Consider the following 21,759-nt stretch of genomic DNA (forward strand, 5'->3'; position numbering starts at 1 on the left):
AAAGCTCACAACAACATATTGCCAATAAAGCCTATTGATTTAAATTAGCAGGTTTGATTAAATTCTCAACCAATTCATTAATCGTCGATTAATTGTTATTATCCCTTGCCTAAAATTAACTGCACGTTCATTAAACAGCATGCATTGTTGACAAATTCAACACATCCGTGGTTTGCAATGCAAACAGTTTTTTTGTTTCGTTTTTTTTTCTGGTGTTTGGGTCAAGTGTGTATTTTCTGACAAATCGGACATTAAAGCTATGGGCGTTTGATTGGGGGATAATGGACTGTCAAGGAAATTGACTTTTGGGACTTTTAGACTTTTGGTCACCAAAGAAACGGCCACCACATTTTGCAGAAAGTATCACAACTAGAAGGTTTGAAAGGTTGAATTCATTTACATTAATCAGCTCTGAGGAACTGATGCTGTATCCATCAGTGCTGCTGAACGCAGCCGCCTGCTGCTGTTGCTGAAAACAGTGCTGAGAACATTGAGAATTAACCAGACAGTAAATATGCCATAAAACTAATAGAAACAGCAAAAGAGGTTCAGAAGCAGATCTTTTTTGTCTCCACATACGGAGGACGCTGAGAGACAGAGGAACGATAGTCTGCTCTCTCTGAGCCCACTCTCTTTGTTTTCTGCCTTACGGTGAGGCTCCCTTGGTGGTCTCTCCACCTTCATCCCGGCTCGTGGGCAAAAGACTGATGATGATGGTCTGGATGGTTGGTGCGGGCCCTGGGGACTGAAGCAGGGGCCTGCCAGTCGGCAGCCGTGGGACCGGTGACAGATGGGAGAGCAGGAACACAGAGTCCTTGAGCAGGTCCCGCTGTTTCCTCTCTCCTGCTCTTACTTTTTTTTCTGCAGTATCTCCCGTCTTCCCTGCAGTCCTCACAACACCTTTTTCTTTCATCTTTCTCTGTCGCTCTTTCTCTCAATCTGTTTCTCTTTTTGTTGCCCTCCAGTTTTATCTTTCTTTGTATGTCAATATAGCTTTGTGTCTTTTCTCTCTTTCTCTCAACTTTTCCCTGAAACAAAACAAAATTTCGCTGTCTTTACTTCGTTCCTCACTAGGAGGGTTTCCATTAACCCTCAAATTGTGTAAAATTGAAATTGTGAATATAAAATAGACCTAATGGTGAGATATCGATTTAAAAGTCACATTTATTACACAAAGTTTTACACATAAAGTGGTATTTCAGGCTATTCAGAAAAGCCATGTTTTCCAAAAGTGCAATGAAGACACATTTTTGGCTTTTCTCGGTCACATGATATTATGGCTATGTTCCTGTCAGTAGGAACTGGCTCCCTCATGATGCAGCAGGAGCTACAAGAGGCGTTATCGCATCGCATAACTCTTTAAAAGTTGAGCCGATCATCCGGAAGTTTTGAATCCAAAATTCCTCTGTGACATCGTGGACTATCAGCTCCCAGAAATCCCTCAGACGTGGCCGCTCCCACATAAGAGGGGCTCGCCTTCCTATTGTTATCACATAACACACCTACGTCGTCTTTGATTGGGAATAATGGCAGTTAGTGCGGTGGCAACAATAGAAAAAAACCCGCTGATGTTTTGAACATCCATCGTCATGCGTGTTGGAATTTTACTGCAAGAGGAGAAGTCGCAGAACATCTCTCAGTGGAAACGCAGTCGTCTCACAATTGTGTTTTATTACCATTTCCAAAATACAGCTTAATTTTTTCACAAATCTGTAATGAAAACCTGCCTACTGTCCTTTTTTTTGCCATTATTACTTTTTTTCCTTTCCTAAAATCCTTTTCTTGTAATTTTTGCACTCTTTCATTCATCTTTGTTACAGATTTTCCGCTTTTGGTCTTTTACTCTCTTTTTTCTTATTTAAGCTAAGTCATTCTCCATCGATCGCTCTAATTTGCTGTCTCGTAGTGGAAATAATCTCACTCTTTCTCATTCTAGTTGACCTTATTCCTCTGTCCTTGTTTCTCTGCGTCTTCAATTTCAGCCCTCTCTCTCTGTCTTTCTCACACTTCGTCCTTCATGGTGTGCCTTTGGGCTCCACAGGGGACACTTCTCATGTGGTCTCACCCGTCCGTCAGCTCGAGAAAAAAAAGAAAAAAAAACCCACACAGAGCCCAAATGCACCTGGAGGACACACACAGTTTATACTCAGCTCTGACTGTTCACAGCGGCCGTGCACGCGAACTGTGACACACACATCGCACATGCACAGATGCATAGTGGGAATCAAAAGCTGTACATTTTGTTCTCGGTTTTTAACACCCAGCAGAGCTGCATCCGCACACACACGGCATCGCAGATACTTCCAGACGCTCCGAATCTAAAGCCAGCCTTTTATGTAACTCGGCCCGGTCTAATGCAACACGGAGACCCGACCATCCATTACTACCAAACTTCTCTCTGATACTGATCTCTCTGTACGACAAAGCAGCTTTATTTCTATCGCACATTTCATACAACAGGGCAATTTAAAGTGCTTTACAGAGCAGAAAAATATAAAACAAAACAACAGCAAATGTGCAGACGAGAGTGAAAAGATAAAAAGACTATTTAAAAAAAGATTTAAAAATCAAGTTTAAAATAAGTTTGCAGTCATTACTGGGTGGAGGAAGCAGTGCAAAAAAGGAGCGTCTTTAGCTTTGACTGAAAAGTGGCCTTTTTCTGTTTCCAAAATTAGCCCTCAGGCCTCAGCTGACATTCAAAGGCCCTTTTTAAGCTGTAATGTTACTACAGTTAACTAGCTCTTTATACTCAGGGCACTGATGTCACTTAACAGGTTAGGTTTGGTTTCTGTAGTAAGGAATGACTTGAAACGGGTTGTTAGCAGCATGCTTCTGAGGATGGAAACGAATAGATGCAATGAAATTATGCACAGACATTCATAATCCACTGAGGATGAACCCTGCTGACTTTTCATCTAGCACCACCATGAAGCTGACGTTTTTTTTTAGTGAGATGCCTCCACAGCTATTAAATGGATTTCCAGATATTTATGATACCCAGCAGATTAATCACGACTTTGTAGATCCTCTGACTTTTACATCTGGATTTCCACCGCTTGCATCTGCGTTGCAGTACGGCTCAGCTGCAGTTTTGCTCCGTGCTCCCTCATCCGTCAACTCCCACCGGTTGTGGTTTGAGTGCGTCACGGCGCATCACTGCCGGATCAGCTGGAGTGAGCTCTTATTGTTCTCTTTGTCTCTCACTCACTTTTTTCTTCTTTTAGCAAATTTTCAGGTCAGTCTCTTGTCACCTTATGCTAATTTCTTTTAATTTGTAGGACATGTTTTGCCACGTTGCTCATTGCCTTTTTTCCCTATGTTTACAAAAAAACAATTTATTCAGATTAATTTTTTTTAGATTTAGCAGCTTGTTAAAAGTGTGGTTTGTGTGGTTGGTTCTTGGACTTTTAAGTCTTGTAAAATGTCCAGAAAAGGTCTCTTTGGCCTTAAACATCACAGATCATATCAGGAGGTATACTAGATGTGAACTGGTTGGCTTTAGATTAATCATAAAAGGAGTTTAAGGACTCCAGTTAAATCCTTTATTTGCCTTTTACTACCAATTTAAGCAATCAGCTAGTTGTCTTCAGCTCTCACGGTGGTGAAGGATGAGTTATTCATTGTACTTTCAAATTAAGTACTGTCGACCATGTTTACGTGTTTTTCTAACCATAGCCGAGGCTCTCTGCTCTTCCTCTGGAGCTTTTTCGCTTTGCTTACCGCTCCCAGACGCCACAGCTGGCAGCGTTTGATGACACCAGGGCTTATGGGAACGACAACTGTCTCGGGCTCCTACACAGCAACTTTGTCACAATCAGACGAGCTAATTAGCCCCGAGCATCCAGATTAGTCATGTGGAGGAGGCTTGGGAGAGGCACGGCAACATGTGAAATACTAGAGATAAAGTGGAATCAGTTGCAAAGAAGTGGAAATCATCAGCAGTAGCCCCGAGATAAGAGGTGTGTCTGTCTGATATTACAGCCGATTATACTGAAAAATACTTTTTAATAAGAGCATAATTGTAACACAGCAGGGTTAATCAGATTGCCACATTGAGTTTCAACATTATATCTTTGTTCTAACCTATAACACAAATTGTCATTCTGGTATCAGTGGCAGTTTTAATGAAAAGTTGAAAATAGATGATGCCTTATACCTTGTTTCAGTGTAGACTTTATGAGATATATCCTCTTACTCCCTTGTCTCTGTTTCTCATGTGGTGCTATTTTTAATTTCAATCTGCAGACTCTGAAGTTTAACAAGTTTTAATTTCAAAAGTTTCTCTGTTCAGCTTGGCCAAAAAGGAATTTATTATGCCAGACGTGATGAGGGATTTTCTCCATCAGAGTCTTCTCAGCCTCTGCTGAGATTGCTATGCATACAAGATTTGGGAAACCTCCTCAAGCTACGACCAACAAAGTCAGAGAGAAAGTTTACTGTAGAGCATCAGTTTGGTTCGTCCTCAGGGTGATTTAAGCACAGAGAAACAGACATGTCCTTATGAGTGTTACTGCAGGAAAGTGGCTCTACAAGGTTCTGCTTTTAGACAAAATCAGAAAGCATCTTTCTACCACTTTGAGTGTTTAGCGAGGAGACTGGTCAGGGATGATATTTAGAGAAAAATGAGGAAACTTGCAAATAACCATACAGTTTTTTAGGAATTACTTTTTGACAAAAAATATATCAAATCAATATCCAATAAATAGCTTTTTTGATAGCTTTTGATTATATTTCACTGTCTTTATTATTGGATGCAGCATCATGCTGTCACAGAAATTTATTGAAATAACCACAACTTCTGATTTTTCTGTCACTTTCAATCAAGTCTCATGACGAAGGTCAAGAAAGAACTCTAATGCTCACCATATGTGGTGACCTTATGCATACAATAGTTGAGATTTAGGTGTGTTTGAAGAAACATTACACATGCACCTTTGATTTTCTTCATACCTAGTCAGAGGGCGCCTTTTATTTGGACTGGATAAACTCATAACTCCAAACATGTGGCCCCTTTATGTGTATCACTCCACTGTCTTTTTACACTGACGTGAAAAAGCCTTGAGATAATGAGCAGAAAGCATGCATTACATGCCAACATGTCATGTCTTCTGCACACTGAGGAGTTAAAACATGAAACATCAACATGTCTGTTTATTAATTAGCAGTCACCAGGCTCCGTATGACTAAGGACCGGGGCTTGTCCTGGTCCGTCAACACAGCAAGTTCGAACTGCAGCCAAGAACCTCAAGGTCATCGCTGTCTCATCAATTTCACAGCTGAAGCAGATGGCTGTGTCTTTGAGTTGTTCCTCCGGAGAGCCTGCGAGGCTCAGCATAGCAGCCGAGCACAGATCAGGGCGCTAATAGTGACAGGAAGTGAGCTGGACTCGGAAAAAAAAAGAGCCAGGCGTATTTCAGATTCACCCGGTGTAAACCAGGAGGTCCAGTTCTCATTAAAATCAATTTCCATCCCCGCGAGTGGGAAGTGAGCGAAAAGTTGTGGGTTCAGGGTTCGTCGGGCCACTGTTAGAGCACTGGCATGTTTCCAGCCACTGAGCTGGAAAGAACCGCGAATGCCTCTGGAGTGAGAACACACAGCTGGAGCGCTGTGTAAAGGTAATGTTCAAAAGCACCACGGGAGCAGCTGAACAAGCAGGATGACACTCAAGATTAATTTGTGCAACTTCCTAATCTGAACTACGGTCTCTCAACGTGTTAGGATTTGGAGGATAATACCAGTCTTTGTTTAAGGGTTTTACTTAAGCAGCTAAACTGACAAAGTGTAACATAAAAATGTTCTGGTAACGGTACTGCCAGGTCATACTTGGAGCAAAATGTAAGCCCAGCAAGCAGGGAACGTTCCCACAACATTGGCTAACATCACCCACAAGTTGTGATAATGTTTTAAAGAAAAATATTTTAATCAATGTTCAAAGGTTTCAATGTTTTAAGGATGTTTATTATTTCAAATAGCGTCCCAATAACTTTAAATGCTAAATAAGATGCAACGTTTTAACTGTAAGATTGTGAGGATGTTTTGGTGATGTTGAGAGGTGACAGATCATAGTTGTTTGACTGCAAAGAAGTTCAGAAAAAGTGGCCTAACTCTGGAGGTACCTACAGTGGAGAGAGGCAAGAAATCCATCTTTTCATTTTGCACGTTTTGCAAACTTTTGCTTTATGAGAAGAAAATGAACAAAGCAAACATGGTGTGCAAAGGCCTTTACTTTCCACATCCCAACATACGGGACATATTTGTTCCTGGATTTGCACCTGACATACAGGGCAGTTCCTGGGGAGCTGGGCAAGGGCAAAAAACACCAGCTGTGTAGTGACCCATGAAGCATGTCATTCGATGCCCGTGGCACACACCAGATGCTCGACACAGTCTGAAGAAGTTAAGATACACTGTGATGTCAGCGCCTGAGACAGCTTTGCCAGAGCCTGTGGGCGTTTTAATAAACCATGTCTTCATCAAGAGGAGGACTTAATCAAAATTACTTTTTTGCATCTTTCTCGGCTCTCTTTAAGCATCACTGGAAAAACCCAATGACATTAACATGAACTGGCGCTCCGATCTAGAGCAAGAAAGTAATCTGCATTAGAAGCGATCCAGTAGGGACACCAAAGTCAAACACCAAAGCTGTATTAAAGATAATAATGTGTATATTTTGCTTGATGTCTTGTTTAGCATATATAACGAAAGGCGATGGGATCAGTCGCGGTGTCTGTTTATTGTGGTCCTTTGAACAGCACTCAAAGCCTTTTTGTTCCCAGATGTTGACCCACAGTCTGAGTGAACCCTCTGCATGAGGGTGTGCGTTCCTGTTGGAGATAGCAAAGGCCAAAGCAATCAAAAGAATTGCTAATAATTTATGGCAGTGTCTCTTATCTCGGGCTCTTGTCGTGGCGCTCACCTCTTGTTCCATCCATTGTCACACTTGACACAAAGACACTTTTGTCTTTGGTTAGTTCGAGGGCAGATTGTGTTGCTCTTTCGCCGGCCTGACAGGGGATTGAAACACAAAGCAATGTCTATTGAATTATCCAAATCTTAGATGTGGCCGTGTGCACACCAAATGCTTAGCAACGGCCGATAACTGAGATCTGTTGTGTGCAATTACTGTCAATTGCAGGTGTCACTCATTAAAACAAATGTCAAGCAGAAATCTTTTATTTCTCACTCGTCTCTCTCTCTCTCTGTCACCACTGACAACAGGGGCCACCAAAGACATGGGCAAGATGCTTGGTGGGGAGGAGGAGAAGGACCCCGATGCCGCGAAAAAGGAGGAAGAAAGACAAGAAGCACTGAGGCAACAGGAGGAGGAGAGGAAGGCCAAATATGCAAAAATGGAGGCAGAGAGAGAAAACATCCGACAGGGCATCAGAGATAAGGTAAAATGAAATTAATACTTCTATGCAGCTAACAAAGTTTACAAATTAACAAAGGTACAGTTTCTTTCTGACACTGCCAATCACACATGCATGCCCACTTCAATCAGTGATTGCCCTTTTTTCTCTTGTAAAGTCTTGTCTGATAAATTCATGCTCACTATTTAATTCATCTGTTATAAAATGTTGATTGATCAAATATTCCTCTTGACATTACTAATATTTCATTGAATATTTGACTTGAACTCTCTTTGAGCGCTTTCAGTCTGAAACTTTTCCATGTGAAGCTCTTCCTTGTAAAGCTATCTTTGGACTGCAGAGCTGATGCCCAGTGATTCTTTAGTTTAGTTTTGGAGGGAGACCGAGCGATATGACAGCATATCTTCGGAAAGTGTTTGATTATAGCGAGTGGAGAGGGGCTGACTAAGCGTGACTGTCCTCCCTTCAAGTGTAGTGGGCCTTTGTTACTGTGGAACAAGTCTGAGAGCGAGAGAGAGACCGACTGAGACAGATTGCAAGAGAACAAAACAGAGCGGCATCGAAAAGAAAGCAGAGAACAAACAAGGCAGTAGAAGGATATACGAAGGAGAGATCCATCAAACATCAGACCAGCGCTTTTTTCTGTCATAAAATCAGGAGGAAACATTGATGATTTCATTCCTCAAGTCTTAAGAAAAGTAATAAAGTAAAGTAATTGAAATAATGTTTTTACAGACATCGTTCTAAAGGTGGATAAATGACAATCTTTTCCATGTTAGAGTTGGATTATCAAATAATAAGTCAATAATTTACAGACAGGAACATGTTTAGAGGAGATATTTTATGCTATAACTGTCTTGCAGTATAATGCTACATTTGGTGGGTTTCTGTTGCAGATTTGTGCAAAACTTAAGCAATATTTTCGAAATTTGGATAAATTACAACTATGAATTCACTGCTTTTCCAGTGAGTGATATTGTGCGACAATTTTGGATCATATTTCTTCTGGAACACGTTGGGTTGTGTTTAGAAGAAGATTATTGGTGCAATGATGCTGAGTTGTGGAAGACCTTTAAATGCTCACTGGGCTTTTTTGGGACGAGTTCTTAAAGAGACAGACCTACCATGGAAAAAAGTGTGTGTTTCAGCACAGACAATATGAGAAAAATAAAGTGTTTTGAACATTAAAGAATGTAAACATGTTTTAGTAGAGACCCAAAATACAAGTATGAACATGAAAATGACGTCCTCTTTGACTGTCTTATACATTAAAGTTAAAACTGAGAGGCATGGATGGTTGTAGTATAAATATATCCAACAGAAACAGATAAAAGCATTTCTGTCATGGGAATTAGTTTAACTGGTACAGTCCAAGTATCAGATATAATCTCTGCTCTGTCTTTTACTGATTTTATTTGCTGCAGCTTCCTGCTGATCCAGTGTTTTTCTGGATTGAATCAAATGTTGTAGCAAGACCTGCTTTGGCATTTATTGCTGACATATTATTCTCGAGGAAAAAAAATATTTGCGCTATAAGACCAGGATCACAAAACAGCGACTTACGAGCTGACAGGGGATGAAAACTTTCTGTAGAAGTTGCCAAGGGGGTCTCTTTGGAGGATGGATATTTCAAATTCAGAGTAGTTTCGAAATATTGAAGCAGAAATAAAGCTGCCGTCAAAGCACCAGCTGCTGTTATTTGTCAGCATGCTTTTGGCCTTAAAAGTCTACCATAACAAACATCCATCTCTTTATTGTGTATTCTTTTACGACTGATTTTCGAGTCTTTAGCCCATCACTCACACATCAAAGAACATTTCCTATTTTCCCTGGAGGCATTTCTTAGAAATATCTCCATAAAAGGAAGCTTTGTCTTGACAAAAGATTTTTTTTGATGTGGATTCAGACTCAAACAAATTTGAATAATAGCAAATAAAAGGTTGAAAAGTGTTTGCATTTTGCATTTTTGCTTCACTACCTCAACAACCTGAGTGCTCCACTCTAAAACCACACAGATGCTTGCACTCCCCCCTCTGCACAACCTCACAGCAGAAATGGACACCAGTACTCTCACTTTAAGATATTTATTGTGCCCGAATCACATTAACGTGTGCCTGGGAGCGCAGCAAAGAGGTCATAGAGATGTCCAGTTCATTTTCTGCATCTCCGCCTTGAGATCAGTCATCACTCACCCTATTGACCTGCAACCTTTGTCCTACCAGTCCAACTGTATTGATTTGACATAAAGTAGAACGACACGTGCACAAAATGTTCAGATCCACAACCATTACAAAACAAAAGCTAAAAGGTACTTTCAAATGTTCTTCAAAGCAAGATTTTCTATCCTAATTAGGATAAAAAATCCCAATAAAAATGACACAGCTTAGATTAAATCCAACTATTAATTTTAAGCCTCACAAATGGTTAAATTAGCATACATAATGGCACTTTTGGCATTATCCATTGTACAGAGGGTAAAATATTCGCACATATAAGATAATTATTGTGCATCTAGCAATGCTTACTCTTGAATTTAGAAGTAATATCATCTTCTCCATCTGTTTATGTTAATAAAAGATTTGTGTTTGATTAGGGATGCTTTATTTAAACGGATATGAACGGATATGACCTAAGTTTATTTTTGGACAGCATTTGGCAAAACCGTCTCACCACAAGTTCCATTTAGTGGCTCTCTTCCCAGACCTTTTCATTTTATCAGATGATCGTCATTAGCAGATGGAGTATGGCTGGTTGTTTGTTGGTACTGATGCTTAAATTTTTATGTATATACTCAGCAAAAAATAAATAAAAATTCATTTCTGCCGCATCTCATGGTCTTCAACATCGTATGGTATTTGCAGCCCAATCACTGGAATAAAATGTTGCCGTTGCACATTTGTGCAAAACCACATAGGCTATATGTTCAATTTTTACATTTCATACATACCTTAGAAACGTTCCTGAAGTGGCGTAGTATCTGAGCTGACGCTGTGAGCTGTAATGGTGGATGGTGTGACGCCTGCCAAGCTCCAGACCACCGATTGTGACCAATAAAGTACAGAAGTGGTGTTTTTTTGTGTTTTCCAGCTGTGATCGTGTGCTAAAAATCAGGGTTTTTATGCCAAATTATGAGTTTTTCCTGATCATAATCATGTGGATTTGTGCAGACACCTTCCTAGAGATGTTGAAACATACAGAAATGTGAAGTTTCAACATATTCATATAATAATATGTAGGAAAACATTTTTAGGGAAGTTTGTAGAGTGTATGTAGCGTATCATCATACACAAGTAAAAACAAGCTAAACTTTATTGGGTGAATATATGGTGCCAGCAGAGTAACATCATTAATGAAGCTGTTGTTGTTCTTCCTAATCTTTTAAATTGCAATTTTGTGCTCTTTCTCCTCTAAACACGATCTTGATTTAATTGAAGTCTGTAGGGGCTCAGGGTTTTGCAAGACAATCGTTAGCATTGTCCATTACACTGACTGTGCGCCTCTGCCTGTAATTGGTACATAAAATATCCTAGAAGGTCAAATTAGACCGAGCTGCAGTTAAAACTCCCATGTGCACTCCCAAACACACAAACACAAGCACAAAACCTAAATTCCTTTTCAGCTCCAACTCTGCTTCTAATTGCAGAAATCGATTGTAGCTGCTGTTCATGCAGGACTCAGAGAGCTGCAGTACACCGGGCTCAAACTTAATGAGGAAGCAGCCTGAAGCTAATTTCATGCAAATGAAGAAATATGAATTACTTTGCGAGAGCACCAATGATTTTCGACCAATTTACCTCAAATGCATGAAATGATCATGTCACGCCTCAAACATTTCTATTTTTAGAGTAAAACTTCCCACATTTTGAAGTCAGTCACTAGGGTTCCTTCTTACTGTTGAAGTAAAGGAGAAGTTGTTACCATCTTTATTCACATGTTTTGTCATAGTGCCTTTTGCCTTCAATTTACAAAGTTTCTCACTGAGTTGAGAGTCTTGTTTGGCAGTGTAGCTTGCAGGGTTAGTTAGGTTTAGGGGCGTGTACAGAGGAACACCTCACACAGGTTAATATCGAGCCTAAATAATACTACTAATCTGATTAGAATAGATTTACAAACCCAAACAGATTCAATATAATTCACATAAACACCTCAATCAGTTTAAACAGGCCCAAACCAGTTCAAATTTTATTTGGTTGCAGAGGGGTAGCTTAAACCTTTTAATAAACTGATCAAAAGAAAATGTGTATCATGTGAACAATGAAGGTGATTAACTCTGGCCACGTTCTGACTGCGCGTGCTCTAAGCAGAAGTGTACTACAGCGGGAGTTTGTTTTTATCCATTATTATTGGATAAGGAGCAGGAGAGAGCCCTGTGATGCTTTCAGAAGTTATCCGTTATTTATTTATCACTACGAGAAAATGCACTTGTGGCGTGAGAGTGTGTGGAAAGTCCGTCAAGTTTTACTAGATTCATCATTTTTACACAGCTGCTCCATTTAGGACATCTCCTGTTAACACTGGACATGCCCGCTGCCATCCAGCTGTCCGCCAGCACAAAATAATGCGCACCGGTTCTGTCCAACAGCTTTATCATGTGACGCAGAAGCTAGCTATTGGCGTCACACTCGCACGGCGAAAGCACTGACAGAGCTATTTGATGAGTTTGGAATGGGAACAGGTTGCACTTTTATATCACAAGATATATGAAAAGTATGTTCCATATCTGTAAAAAAAAAAGTGCCAGCTTTAGGGAAACATCAGAACCTTTACTGAGGATTGATGTACCTTGTACATTTTCATTTATTAATTGATGTTTTTGTATGTAATCATGTGACCTGTATCTGATGTTGCTGATTGTGTGATGAATTTGCTGGTCTTTCTTTGAGTTAACCTGAGTGTGTGCACACTCACTTCATTGATTGCACTTGTGTCAATTATCCAGTGCTGCTCTGATTGGCTGAAACCTGACATGAGCCTTGATATACCTGTGAGGCACCACTTGTTTTTACATGCCCTGATCAAGACTGCATGTTGAAACTCGTAGGCGTCAAGCCAATTTATTAAAGGCTTTTTTTCTTTTGTAAAACCCTGGAATTTTTTGGTTTTGGCATATTGACATACATAATAACAACAACCAACAAACAAACCTTTCCCTCCTTTTTTGGTCCTTTTTGAATCCAAAAGGCACCTGTTTTCGAAACCTACACATCAAGCCTCCTCGGCCAAACCTTTTTGTAAATATCAGAAAAGTACCTAAAACCAATCACCCCAAGAGAAATAACATTGTTGCCTGTTCTTTTTCTCCTTCTTGTGCAGTACGGCATCAAGAAGAAGGAGGAGAAGGAAGCCGAGGCAGCAGCTGCTATGGAGCAGGCCTCCGAGGGCAGCCTCACCCGTCCGAAGAAGGCGGTCCCCACCGGCTGTGGCGACGAGGAGGAAGAGGAGAGCATCGTGGATACGGTCATGAAATTCATCCCGACCCCGCTCATGGATATGTTCAATAAAAAGTAACAGTGTTTTGGGGTGAAAATTGATTAACTTCATCTAACCAAGACTACTGCCGTTCCACCCCGCCCCGCCCAAACCTGCAGTCACACTTTTCTCCACATTCCCACCCCTTCAACCCAGCTTTTAAGTGTCCTGGAATTGAGCGATGTGCCACAACTTTGCCCTTGATTTAAAATAATTGATCTCTGATGGTGATGCATACATTTTAATCTTGCGTACATCCATATTTTACGAGTATGCAACACCTACACAGATCTTCACTCCAAGGCAAGTTTTGTGACATGCTTTCGAAATGTCCGGCACTTAGAATAAGATCAGATATCACCCACCATCCACCCTTTTTTGTTTGTAAATAGCCTCGGGTTATAAAAAAAGAGAACTATATATGAGTGAAATATGACATATAACAAGATGACTAAGAGTATAAGCCATATTTTTAACTTTTAAGAAATTATCCAAATCATATCAAAATTTGATTGAATTTTCCTGTTTTGTTCTTGCTAATATTTGATACATACAGTGTATATAAATACTTGCATTTTTATTAGTTCTCCGTTGTGAGGATTCACCCCCGTTCACTCTGTCGTTCATGTTCTCATCGGTTTATTGTGAATGTGTAATGTGAGCACTGGTACAGTCGAAACAACACCTGTAAAACCAGAAAGTGAAGGAATTCTTTGGAGATTTTTTTTGTTTTGTTTAGTTTATTTTTTTAAAAGCATGCAGTAAACTTTTGTGAAGTGACGTACGCACATTTCATTTGTTATGATGAAGCGAAATACATTGATATTTGAGGCAATAACTTGTTTTCCATTTTTTTATTTGACCGACATCTCGTCCACCATGTGCATTAGGCGATAATTGACTTTGTGTCTGAAATGTTCTTCCATGGGGAAAACTATAAATGTTCTCCATACATGAAGTTTGTCTCAAAGCAGTTAGAGGAAATTCTTACTATAAATTCACTTGCTCTACATGTTTGTGGTTTGAACACTCAGTTTTTATGTCCTGTGGCAGGTGTCGCTCGCTCTGCTTCTGCTGTAGGACGTGTAAATCTTAGACCAGGCTAGTTATATTTTGTTGACATTTCCACCATTTTTTTTAGTTTAGAAAAAAAAATCACGAACACAACTATGTTGTGAACACACTCTACGTGAACAGACAGTGACAATAGTGCAATATATTGTTCGAAAATGAAGTTGTCCTGTGTCCGTTGGTTAAACTGATGGGAGTGAAGTCCCAAATCAGCAATAACAGACAATCTTCATTGTTGTGTGTTTAAACTTAATATGTTAGTCGACATTAAAGGCACAGATGTGTCTGCATAGTGACAGTGAAGCCTTTGTAGGTCAGAACATATTTCATTAAAAAAGAGAAAAGGGGGGACGGTGGGATGATCTGTTTCGTGTCGTAAAAACTGTTCAGTCACATGTTACAGAATGATGAGCACAAGCACAATTTGTGTCCAAAATTACAAAACTAAAAGACAAATCTGCAGGTTTCCAAAGGCAGAAATTAGCTAAACATGAAGAAAAAGGGACTTTTTTAGGCCCTTTTTATACGTATATGGATATTTTTGAAAACAGATTTTTTTTTCCCCCTATTCCTGTGCACATGACCCATGTTTCACCAGGAACGGGAGGTGTGTTTTCAAGCGCTCTTAGCTTGTCTTAGTCAAATAAACTCACAAAATGTCAAGACTGGAAAAATTACCCATTTCTGTATTAAACAGAAAAATGTAACCGTACACCTTCTGAAATCAAACCATGTTTGAATGGGCGATTGGCCAAAACGTACAGCGATGCCAACTCTTTTACAATAAAGGTAGCTCGCACTAGCTCTAAAAGTCACCTGAAAACGTCATGCACCAATTTACATATCGTTGACATCACTGTGCTTTCATTTGGGACAATGAAAGCATTTTATAACTTTGCTGAATTGGATTTAATGGAACAATCCACAAAAAAAACTTTTTCTCACGCTTCAAATCCAGAGTTCAAGAGCATCAATATATCCGTCAATATAACTAACTTGATTTCTCTTCGGGATTCCCTGATAAGTCTGAATAAGTTGCTAAAAAACTCGCTTTTTGGAAGTAAAGTTGAAAAATATTTGTTTTCAAAAGTATATGTGTGGAGATGGTCTAAAAAGCCCCGAATGAAAGCTCCATGACTGTAGAAAAGAAAATGTTTACCTGCTCTGTCGAGTCAGTCCGTCCTGCTGGTAAATGTAATGGCACAGATTCAGAGAGGTTCATATGATGATATAATGACATTTTTCTCCATATGCCTTGTTTTTTTATTTCTCCGTTATTCCACGGTGTCTTGTTAAAACATTCCAGATATTTCAGACATTCCACCAGACTTGAGCTGGTAACTCACAAACTTAGATCTTTACAGCGGGCCTCGGCCGATGCCTTCGTTAGCCTACAAGTACATCACAGTGAAACCTAAATTTGATGTTGTTATAATCTAAAAATAGTCTCTAGAATGAATCAAATATAAAGATTCAAGACTTGACCAAGTAAAAGTTACTTTAGCTGCCATGTATAGAAAAAAAATCCCACATGACGTTTAAGGGAAAGCTTAAATGTGCTATTAGCAGATATAAATCTTGTGATACAATTTTGTTAGAAAATGTTTTTGTGATTCACATGAGCACAGTAGCTGTAGGCGTGATTAGGGTTTACTGAACTAGCTTTTTCGCCACGTTGCCACTGTTTTTATTAAGCTAGCTACACATGAAATATGGATAATTCTGAACTTGTGACTTTCTGTGGCATAGACGAGGGAAAATTAGCTTTTATCAGTGCTTTGTGAGCTCTGTAATCATGTTGAATATATTAAAAAAACATGCAGAGGGTACCTGTAGAGCACATATATTGAACTTCCTGTGATTTTATTGTACTTGTAAACTGCCTTTAGCAGCCGTTCAGTGTGTTAGCGGATAGTTAGCAACTGATCGTTGTTTGCAGTTAGCATCCACAACACGCCAATCCATTCACAAAGTAGTTACCCAATCAAACCAAAGAGTAGTGCTTGTAGTAGTAGGCTTAGTCAAGAGTTTTCATTGTTTTTATTTACAGCATCTTATTTATTTTGAAATTCTCAGGTACTTTAGCGTTACATTTAAATAGAAGTTTAAACCATTGCAAGCCTTCTATTAGCATAACTAGCCTTCTCTGCTAAAAATTGAAAAAATCTATTGCTAGGGGCCTAGCAAGCATTTTTTTTTGTTTTGGAATGACATATTGTTTGTTTGGCCCAAGAATATTTCAGAAAGCTACGATTACTGCCCAGTCAACCCAAGTACTTTCCCAGCGACAAAACCTTAGTAAACATCAGTGGCATGTGCAGTTCTTCAGGCTACCGGTCTCCAAAACTGGTACGCTCTGAAGTCACGTCACCATAAGCATCTCATCCACCAACGCCATCAGAAACCCATTTATCAATATCTTGTAAATGCCAATTGATTGCGCTCTAAATGGCTTATTGATCACTGCCCAAACCAACTGCCCAAGTCATGCGTAATCAATATTTAGTCGTCCAGTGTCAGAAATCCATTCCAGTGTTCAGTCGCTCATTTGTGCCGCTCATACAGCCATTAATATGATTAAAAAACTGCCTGAAAAATATGACACTTAAAAACTTACTCCTTTGATGTGACTTGAATGTAACTGTCTAATGTTTATCTCCTTGCATCTGTCTTTCTCTGTTCTGTACGTGTTGAGAAGATGCTTACTCTCGTGCAGTATTTTTTCTTTTCTTGTCTGTAGCCGGTCCTGTTTCTGTCCTCTGGTGGTTGGTATTTTGAAAAAAAAAAAAAATGCATTCTTTTGTACTGCAAAATCTTCTCACCCTTCTCCCTCTCTCTATCTCCCTATTTGTTGACAAAATGTATGCATGCTTATGGTGTGCAATGTAGGCAAGGTTGTTGATAATCGTTTTGTGTCTTCTCTGTGTTTCAAAGCTCCACCTGTTAGCCTCACTGCATGCCATTTTAGACAGATATTTGAGTCTGTAACTTTCCTGCAAAAATGGAATCACCGCACACTCTGAGAATAAAGTGATTTCATATAATTTTTCATCGTCTTGTGTTTCTGCATTCAAACAGTACTGCAGCAGAACTTTGACTGCTGATCCGTTTGTGTAAAATTAAAGAAAATATAATACTATATGGAAGCAGTGGGAGTGCAACGCGTTCTCATCTCAAGTCGTCACATGTTGCCGCTTTGCAGTGGACTTCCGCATCTACATATTATGCTCTTGGTATCTTGTGTCTGATGTTGACGTTAGGGTGTCGCTACTATGATATCAACATAAGCACATGGTGAGATGACGCCACATGTGGTTATGGTTAGCCAACAAAATCACACAGAAACAAGCGGCGGGACGTCAACAAACACGTTAGCACGGATGGTTAGTTTTAGGCAAAAGAGGCACATGATAAGATGAGATAATAAGGACATCACATTCAGACAGGAAGCAAACACCAGACTCCTCCATGAAAGTCCGGGGTTTGTTGGATCCATCCACCGCCCCTTCTGCCTTGCCCTATATGAAACTTTCAACCTGATGGCGTCCAGCGGCATATCATGCAGACACAACAAGTTCAGTCCAGCCGTGTTCTCAACTGACGCCAACTTTCTACACATCATGGCATGGTGCTGTATAGTTGTCGGTGGCGTATAGTAACACCGCAAACTGTTCCCGCCGGGTTCTCAGACAACAGCATCCAGCTACATATCAGGTAGATGCAAAAGGTGACTTTTGGTGTCGGGATCTTACGCCAACTGCACTGCACTGCAAAAAGCGGCGGTACTTGATGACTTCTGAATGAGAACAGGCTGGGTAGTGAAGAACGCTGTAATTCTGGTTTGGGAAGGGACATCGCCCCTGACTTGTGAGACTGAGTCATGGATCACATCCCATTGCATGGCATTCGTTAAGGAAGTATATGTGCAAAAACCTTCAATGTATACCACATGTTACTGTTTCTGTCAGTCAACCCTGTTTTTCATCAACATGGCTGTTTTTTTTTTACATTTTATTTTCTCTCAGAAAGAATTTCAACATCTATTCAATAAAAGCAAAAAGGGCTGTAAACCGAATGCACTGTGTTGTTCAAATCGTGATTGGAGGGGTTTTCTTTTTTAAAGAAACAGACTTGTGATCGTGTCACAGCGAGTACACCGCGGGGACATCAAAGCGATGCAAATAGCACCGCTCTCACAGCAGTTTGTTTGTCATAAGTGGGTCTGTGATATCTGCAAACCTTTTAAATGAAACAAATTCAATGAAATGATAATGGAGAAATGCCAAGGAGAGATTAGGGAAGGCAACGACTTCAGAGTTGGGTTTAATTCCAAGCACAAGAAAGGAGGCTGACATTAAAACAAAAATTAATTGATTATGATGCTTTGACATTTTCGGGTTTACTGCTTGTCAGAGTTTTTGTTTTTTTAAATGAGGTTCTTTCACAAGGTTTCTGGCGTCGCCCTTCAGCTTGTCATCTATTTAGCTTCCACTCATACATCACTGAGTCTGAAAGGTTAGCTGCCACGTCAACCATATTTGCAGTACGGCTGTGCTTTTACAAAAAGGCCTTATATATTTGAACACCTTCATTTATTTAGAGCTTCAGTCAGAACATGAATTAGTATTTTCATTTGCTTGATAAATCAGACAACCTGATAGTTTGCTGTCGTGCTTCGATAAGCACATGTGGTTTGCAGAGCAGGAGGGAACAAAATCTTTCTGGATGTCTGTTGGAACAGCTGTTGAGTGATTTATGCTCTGCTGGTTCCTCAACAGAGAAACTCCCATCCCAGAGACAGGTTGTTAATGTTAGCATACCAGTGGTGGAGGCAAAAAGCAGTAGTATTAAGTTTAACAATTCGGTACAGTCACCTTGCTTTAGTAGGCTCTAAACAAGATTTCATGAGAATTTACTCAGATCCAAGTCAAAGAAACAAGGCTCACAGTCATTTTGATGGAAAAACATACATTACTACATTCTGCAGTTCTACTGCTATCCAAGTACCTTAATAGACTTTAAACTCTTTGCCATATAATATTCATGCATGTAGCAGTTTCAGTAAAATAAATGGCCGATTAGTTAATTTTCAACTAGGAGATTGATTCATGTCATCTAACCTTGAAATAATCATTAAATGTTTAGTCTTTTGTTGGTTTGGACATGTTATAAAGGCCAATTGGCTCTGTTAAGTATCTTTGCAGCCACCATACTGCTAGTTTAAAGGCATTTTTGGGGTCAAAATCATGGCTCAGTGACAGTCAATATGTAACGAGATGTACTATGCTTAATATTTGGAGTATAAAAAACAACAACCTAAAATGTGTTTCAGGTTCAATGTGACTGAACATTATGAAACAGATAACACATTGGTCACAGGTCTTGGAAGCAACAAAAATCACAGACACAGCACAAAATGCAAAAATGGTGATTTAGAGGTTGGCTTTCCCTTTTTAGTTTTGCTGGGAATACTCTTTACAAACAGTAGTCAACAATTTCTCGATAATGCACGTCTATCAAAGTTGTTCAAATTATGAAACACTGGTCTCAAAAAAGCAAGAAACAGCAGAGCAAAGGTATCTTGATTTTATGTCGCGTCAACTCAGTAGCGTCTCAGTATTGTCGCTTCGTGTCAATTCTGTCTTGCAGAATTGTCAAAATTGTCATCCCAAGATAGACATGTACTGTGATCATTTTAACTTTCTTGCCTAATCATCTCTTTCCTCCAGTTTAATGTACACTCAAGCTTACATACTGGTGGATACTTGCCTCTTTAATGGCTCGGGTTGCACTGTGCAGCCACATTTTCTCCACTTCAGGCCTTTGAGCACACACAAGGGTCTTGGCTCCTCCTTTGCAATAAAAGTCCACGATTCTCCCTGCAGGAAACGGAGGTATAAATCAATTCCATTAGCATTCACGCTCTGAGGTAGCCTTTTCAGAACGAGCTGCCTTTGTGCTCTCTGAGCAGCACTCAGGCTGCAGGGAAGCCTTGGCTCCATTGGTGTCCTGCAGACATGCAACAGTCAATGTCAATTAACTGCTCTCTGCCTGGCACTGGACAGACTGGAATCTGGAGGAGGATTTTTTTTTCTTGTGCATGGACAGAGAGAATTTTCCTTCATGGGAACATGGAGAGAATTTGTCTTATCAATGACCATCTGGCTGTTTTGACTGCTGTGCCAATTTGTTAAAGGCCCTCTGTGTCAGAGTCTCTGACAATAATGACCACTGATGGCACATCGACTGCAGTGCTGAACTGACAAAAAGAATCCCACTGGGTGAACTAAAAGTCAGAGGGTGTAACCACACAGTTAGATGAGTAAGTGTACTAAAAACATCATGCTGAATTTCAGATGCTGCATTGCATTCAAATACAAAGTTACAGAGTGGCTATAAAATGCCTTTAACCCTTTGCAACCTGAGAAAATTGTCATGATTTCTTTCAAAAACATGGGAAGAAGGAAATAAGCGACAAAAGAAGAAATGACCCAAAAACTAGCAAGAAATTAATGAAAAGTACAAGAAAATGATTAAATTTCATGAAGAAAGAAAGATGGAAAAAAGAAAACAATTCTAAAAAGTGAAAAGACCTTGAAAAAGTGCTTGAAATTATAACAATTCTGTAATGTAATTTTAAAAATGTAAATATAATAATTAGCTATATATATAGTTTTTATATTTTTAGGAACTCAATACTGCAAATGTTACTACTGTGGCTCCAAACGATGTCATCAGTGCAAGATGGCAGAGGTTGTATTCAGGATATTTTGGCTTCATTTCTGTACATTGGGAGCATGGAGGCGTGCTGACCATATATACAGTCCTTGGTTTATAGCCACAGTTTACAGGCATGAGTCTGATGGACTGCACATAAAAACAACACAATCAGCACCCCACATGCAGCATGTGTACACATGGCAGAAAGCTTTGTGTGTGAAACACAATCGTGCCTCAGCTGTAGATGGAAATGTACAGTGTGACCAACAACGCATGACCGGCAGAGCTGAATTTCCATTTTGCAAGACTAATACTCAGAGACAGGCAACCACCATGAAAGAGCTTTGTTTATTTTCTCATCAAACCACGTCCAATGGACACACCATATGCTGCGAGCAGATATGCACGCAGATTCTCTTCTGTTATGTATAATCTCAGTATGCAAATGAACCATTGAGAAATGTGATTCATTTCAAATCCATCAGACTGCTGTTTGACTGTCATCACCCTGGAAAAGTCTTTTCCTCCACCTTTCAGCTTTAAGTCCAGGGGACCTCGATAAGTATCACAGCATCCCAGGGAAGACTCTGATTGACAAGTCCATTGATGTGAGATCGCAGCAGCCGCGGCGGCTCAAATGAAGCTATAATAGGTCCGTTTAATGAATAAAGTAACCCAGGGACCTTCCCCAACCGTATCAGCCACGGACGTGGGAGCTGCTTTTCCAACCACCTCAGTGACAAGAGGTCTGACGTATTATAAGGCATTTAATTTCAGCACAGGACTCCGAGGGGACATTCCTCCATTTCACTGTGTTAAAAGGAGCGGACAAATGGGCTGAAAAGGATTAAAAAAAGTTCGGTTAAAGAGCACTCCTGACCTCAATTAGTGAGCATTTCTCCTCTGAGTCTCAAGTGCTAGCTGGCATATGATGTTAAGTCTTTGCCACACAGCCTCCCAACCATCTAATCCTGTGCAGTGGCCTGCATTATATATACAATTTCCTCCAGAAATAGAAGACTTAGAGCAGGAGTATAAATACTGTATGTTCCACCGAGACAGTCCTCACTCAAAAACGACCCAAGAAGTTGTTTGTACAAGCAGCTCATTACAATCCAAATTTATTTTT

The 21,759-nt window shown here is 39.9% G+C and overlaps 1 protein-coding gene across 3 annotated transcripts in view; it reads left to right on the forward strand.

Moving 5' to 3' along the window:
* Positions 1-16,954, forward strand: part of cplx1 (complexin 1) — a 63,870-nt gene extending 46,916 nt beyond the window's left edge. For all 3 annotated transcript variants that reach the window (XM_042493743.2, XM_042493746.2, XM_042493744.2), the window contains exons 3-4: positions 7,219-7,394; positions 12,684-16,954. In XM_042493743.2, the coding sequence (XP_042349677.1) occupies positions 7,219-7,394; positions 12,684-12,878 (371 nt within the window). In that variant the 3' untranslated portion in view covers positions 12,879-16,954. The remainder of the gene's footprint in view (positions 1-7,218; positions 7,395-12,683) is intronic.
* Positions 16,955-21,759: the final 4,805 nt, after the last annotated feature.

Source organism: Plectropomus leopardus, chromosome 8 (genome assembly GCF_026936395.1).
Source record: "Plectropomus leopardus strain MGB_pleo_1.0 chromosome 8, ASM2693639v1, whole genome shotgun sequence".
Classification (NCBI taxonomy): domain Eukaryota; kingdom Metazoa; phylum Chordata; class Actinopteri; order Perciformes; family Serranidae; genus Plectropomus; species Plectropomus leopardus.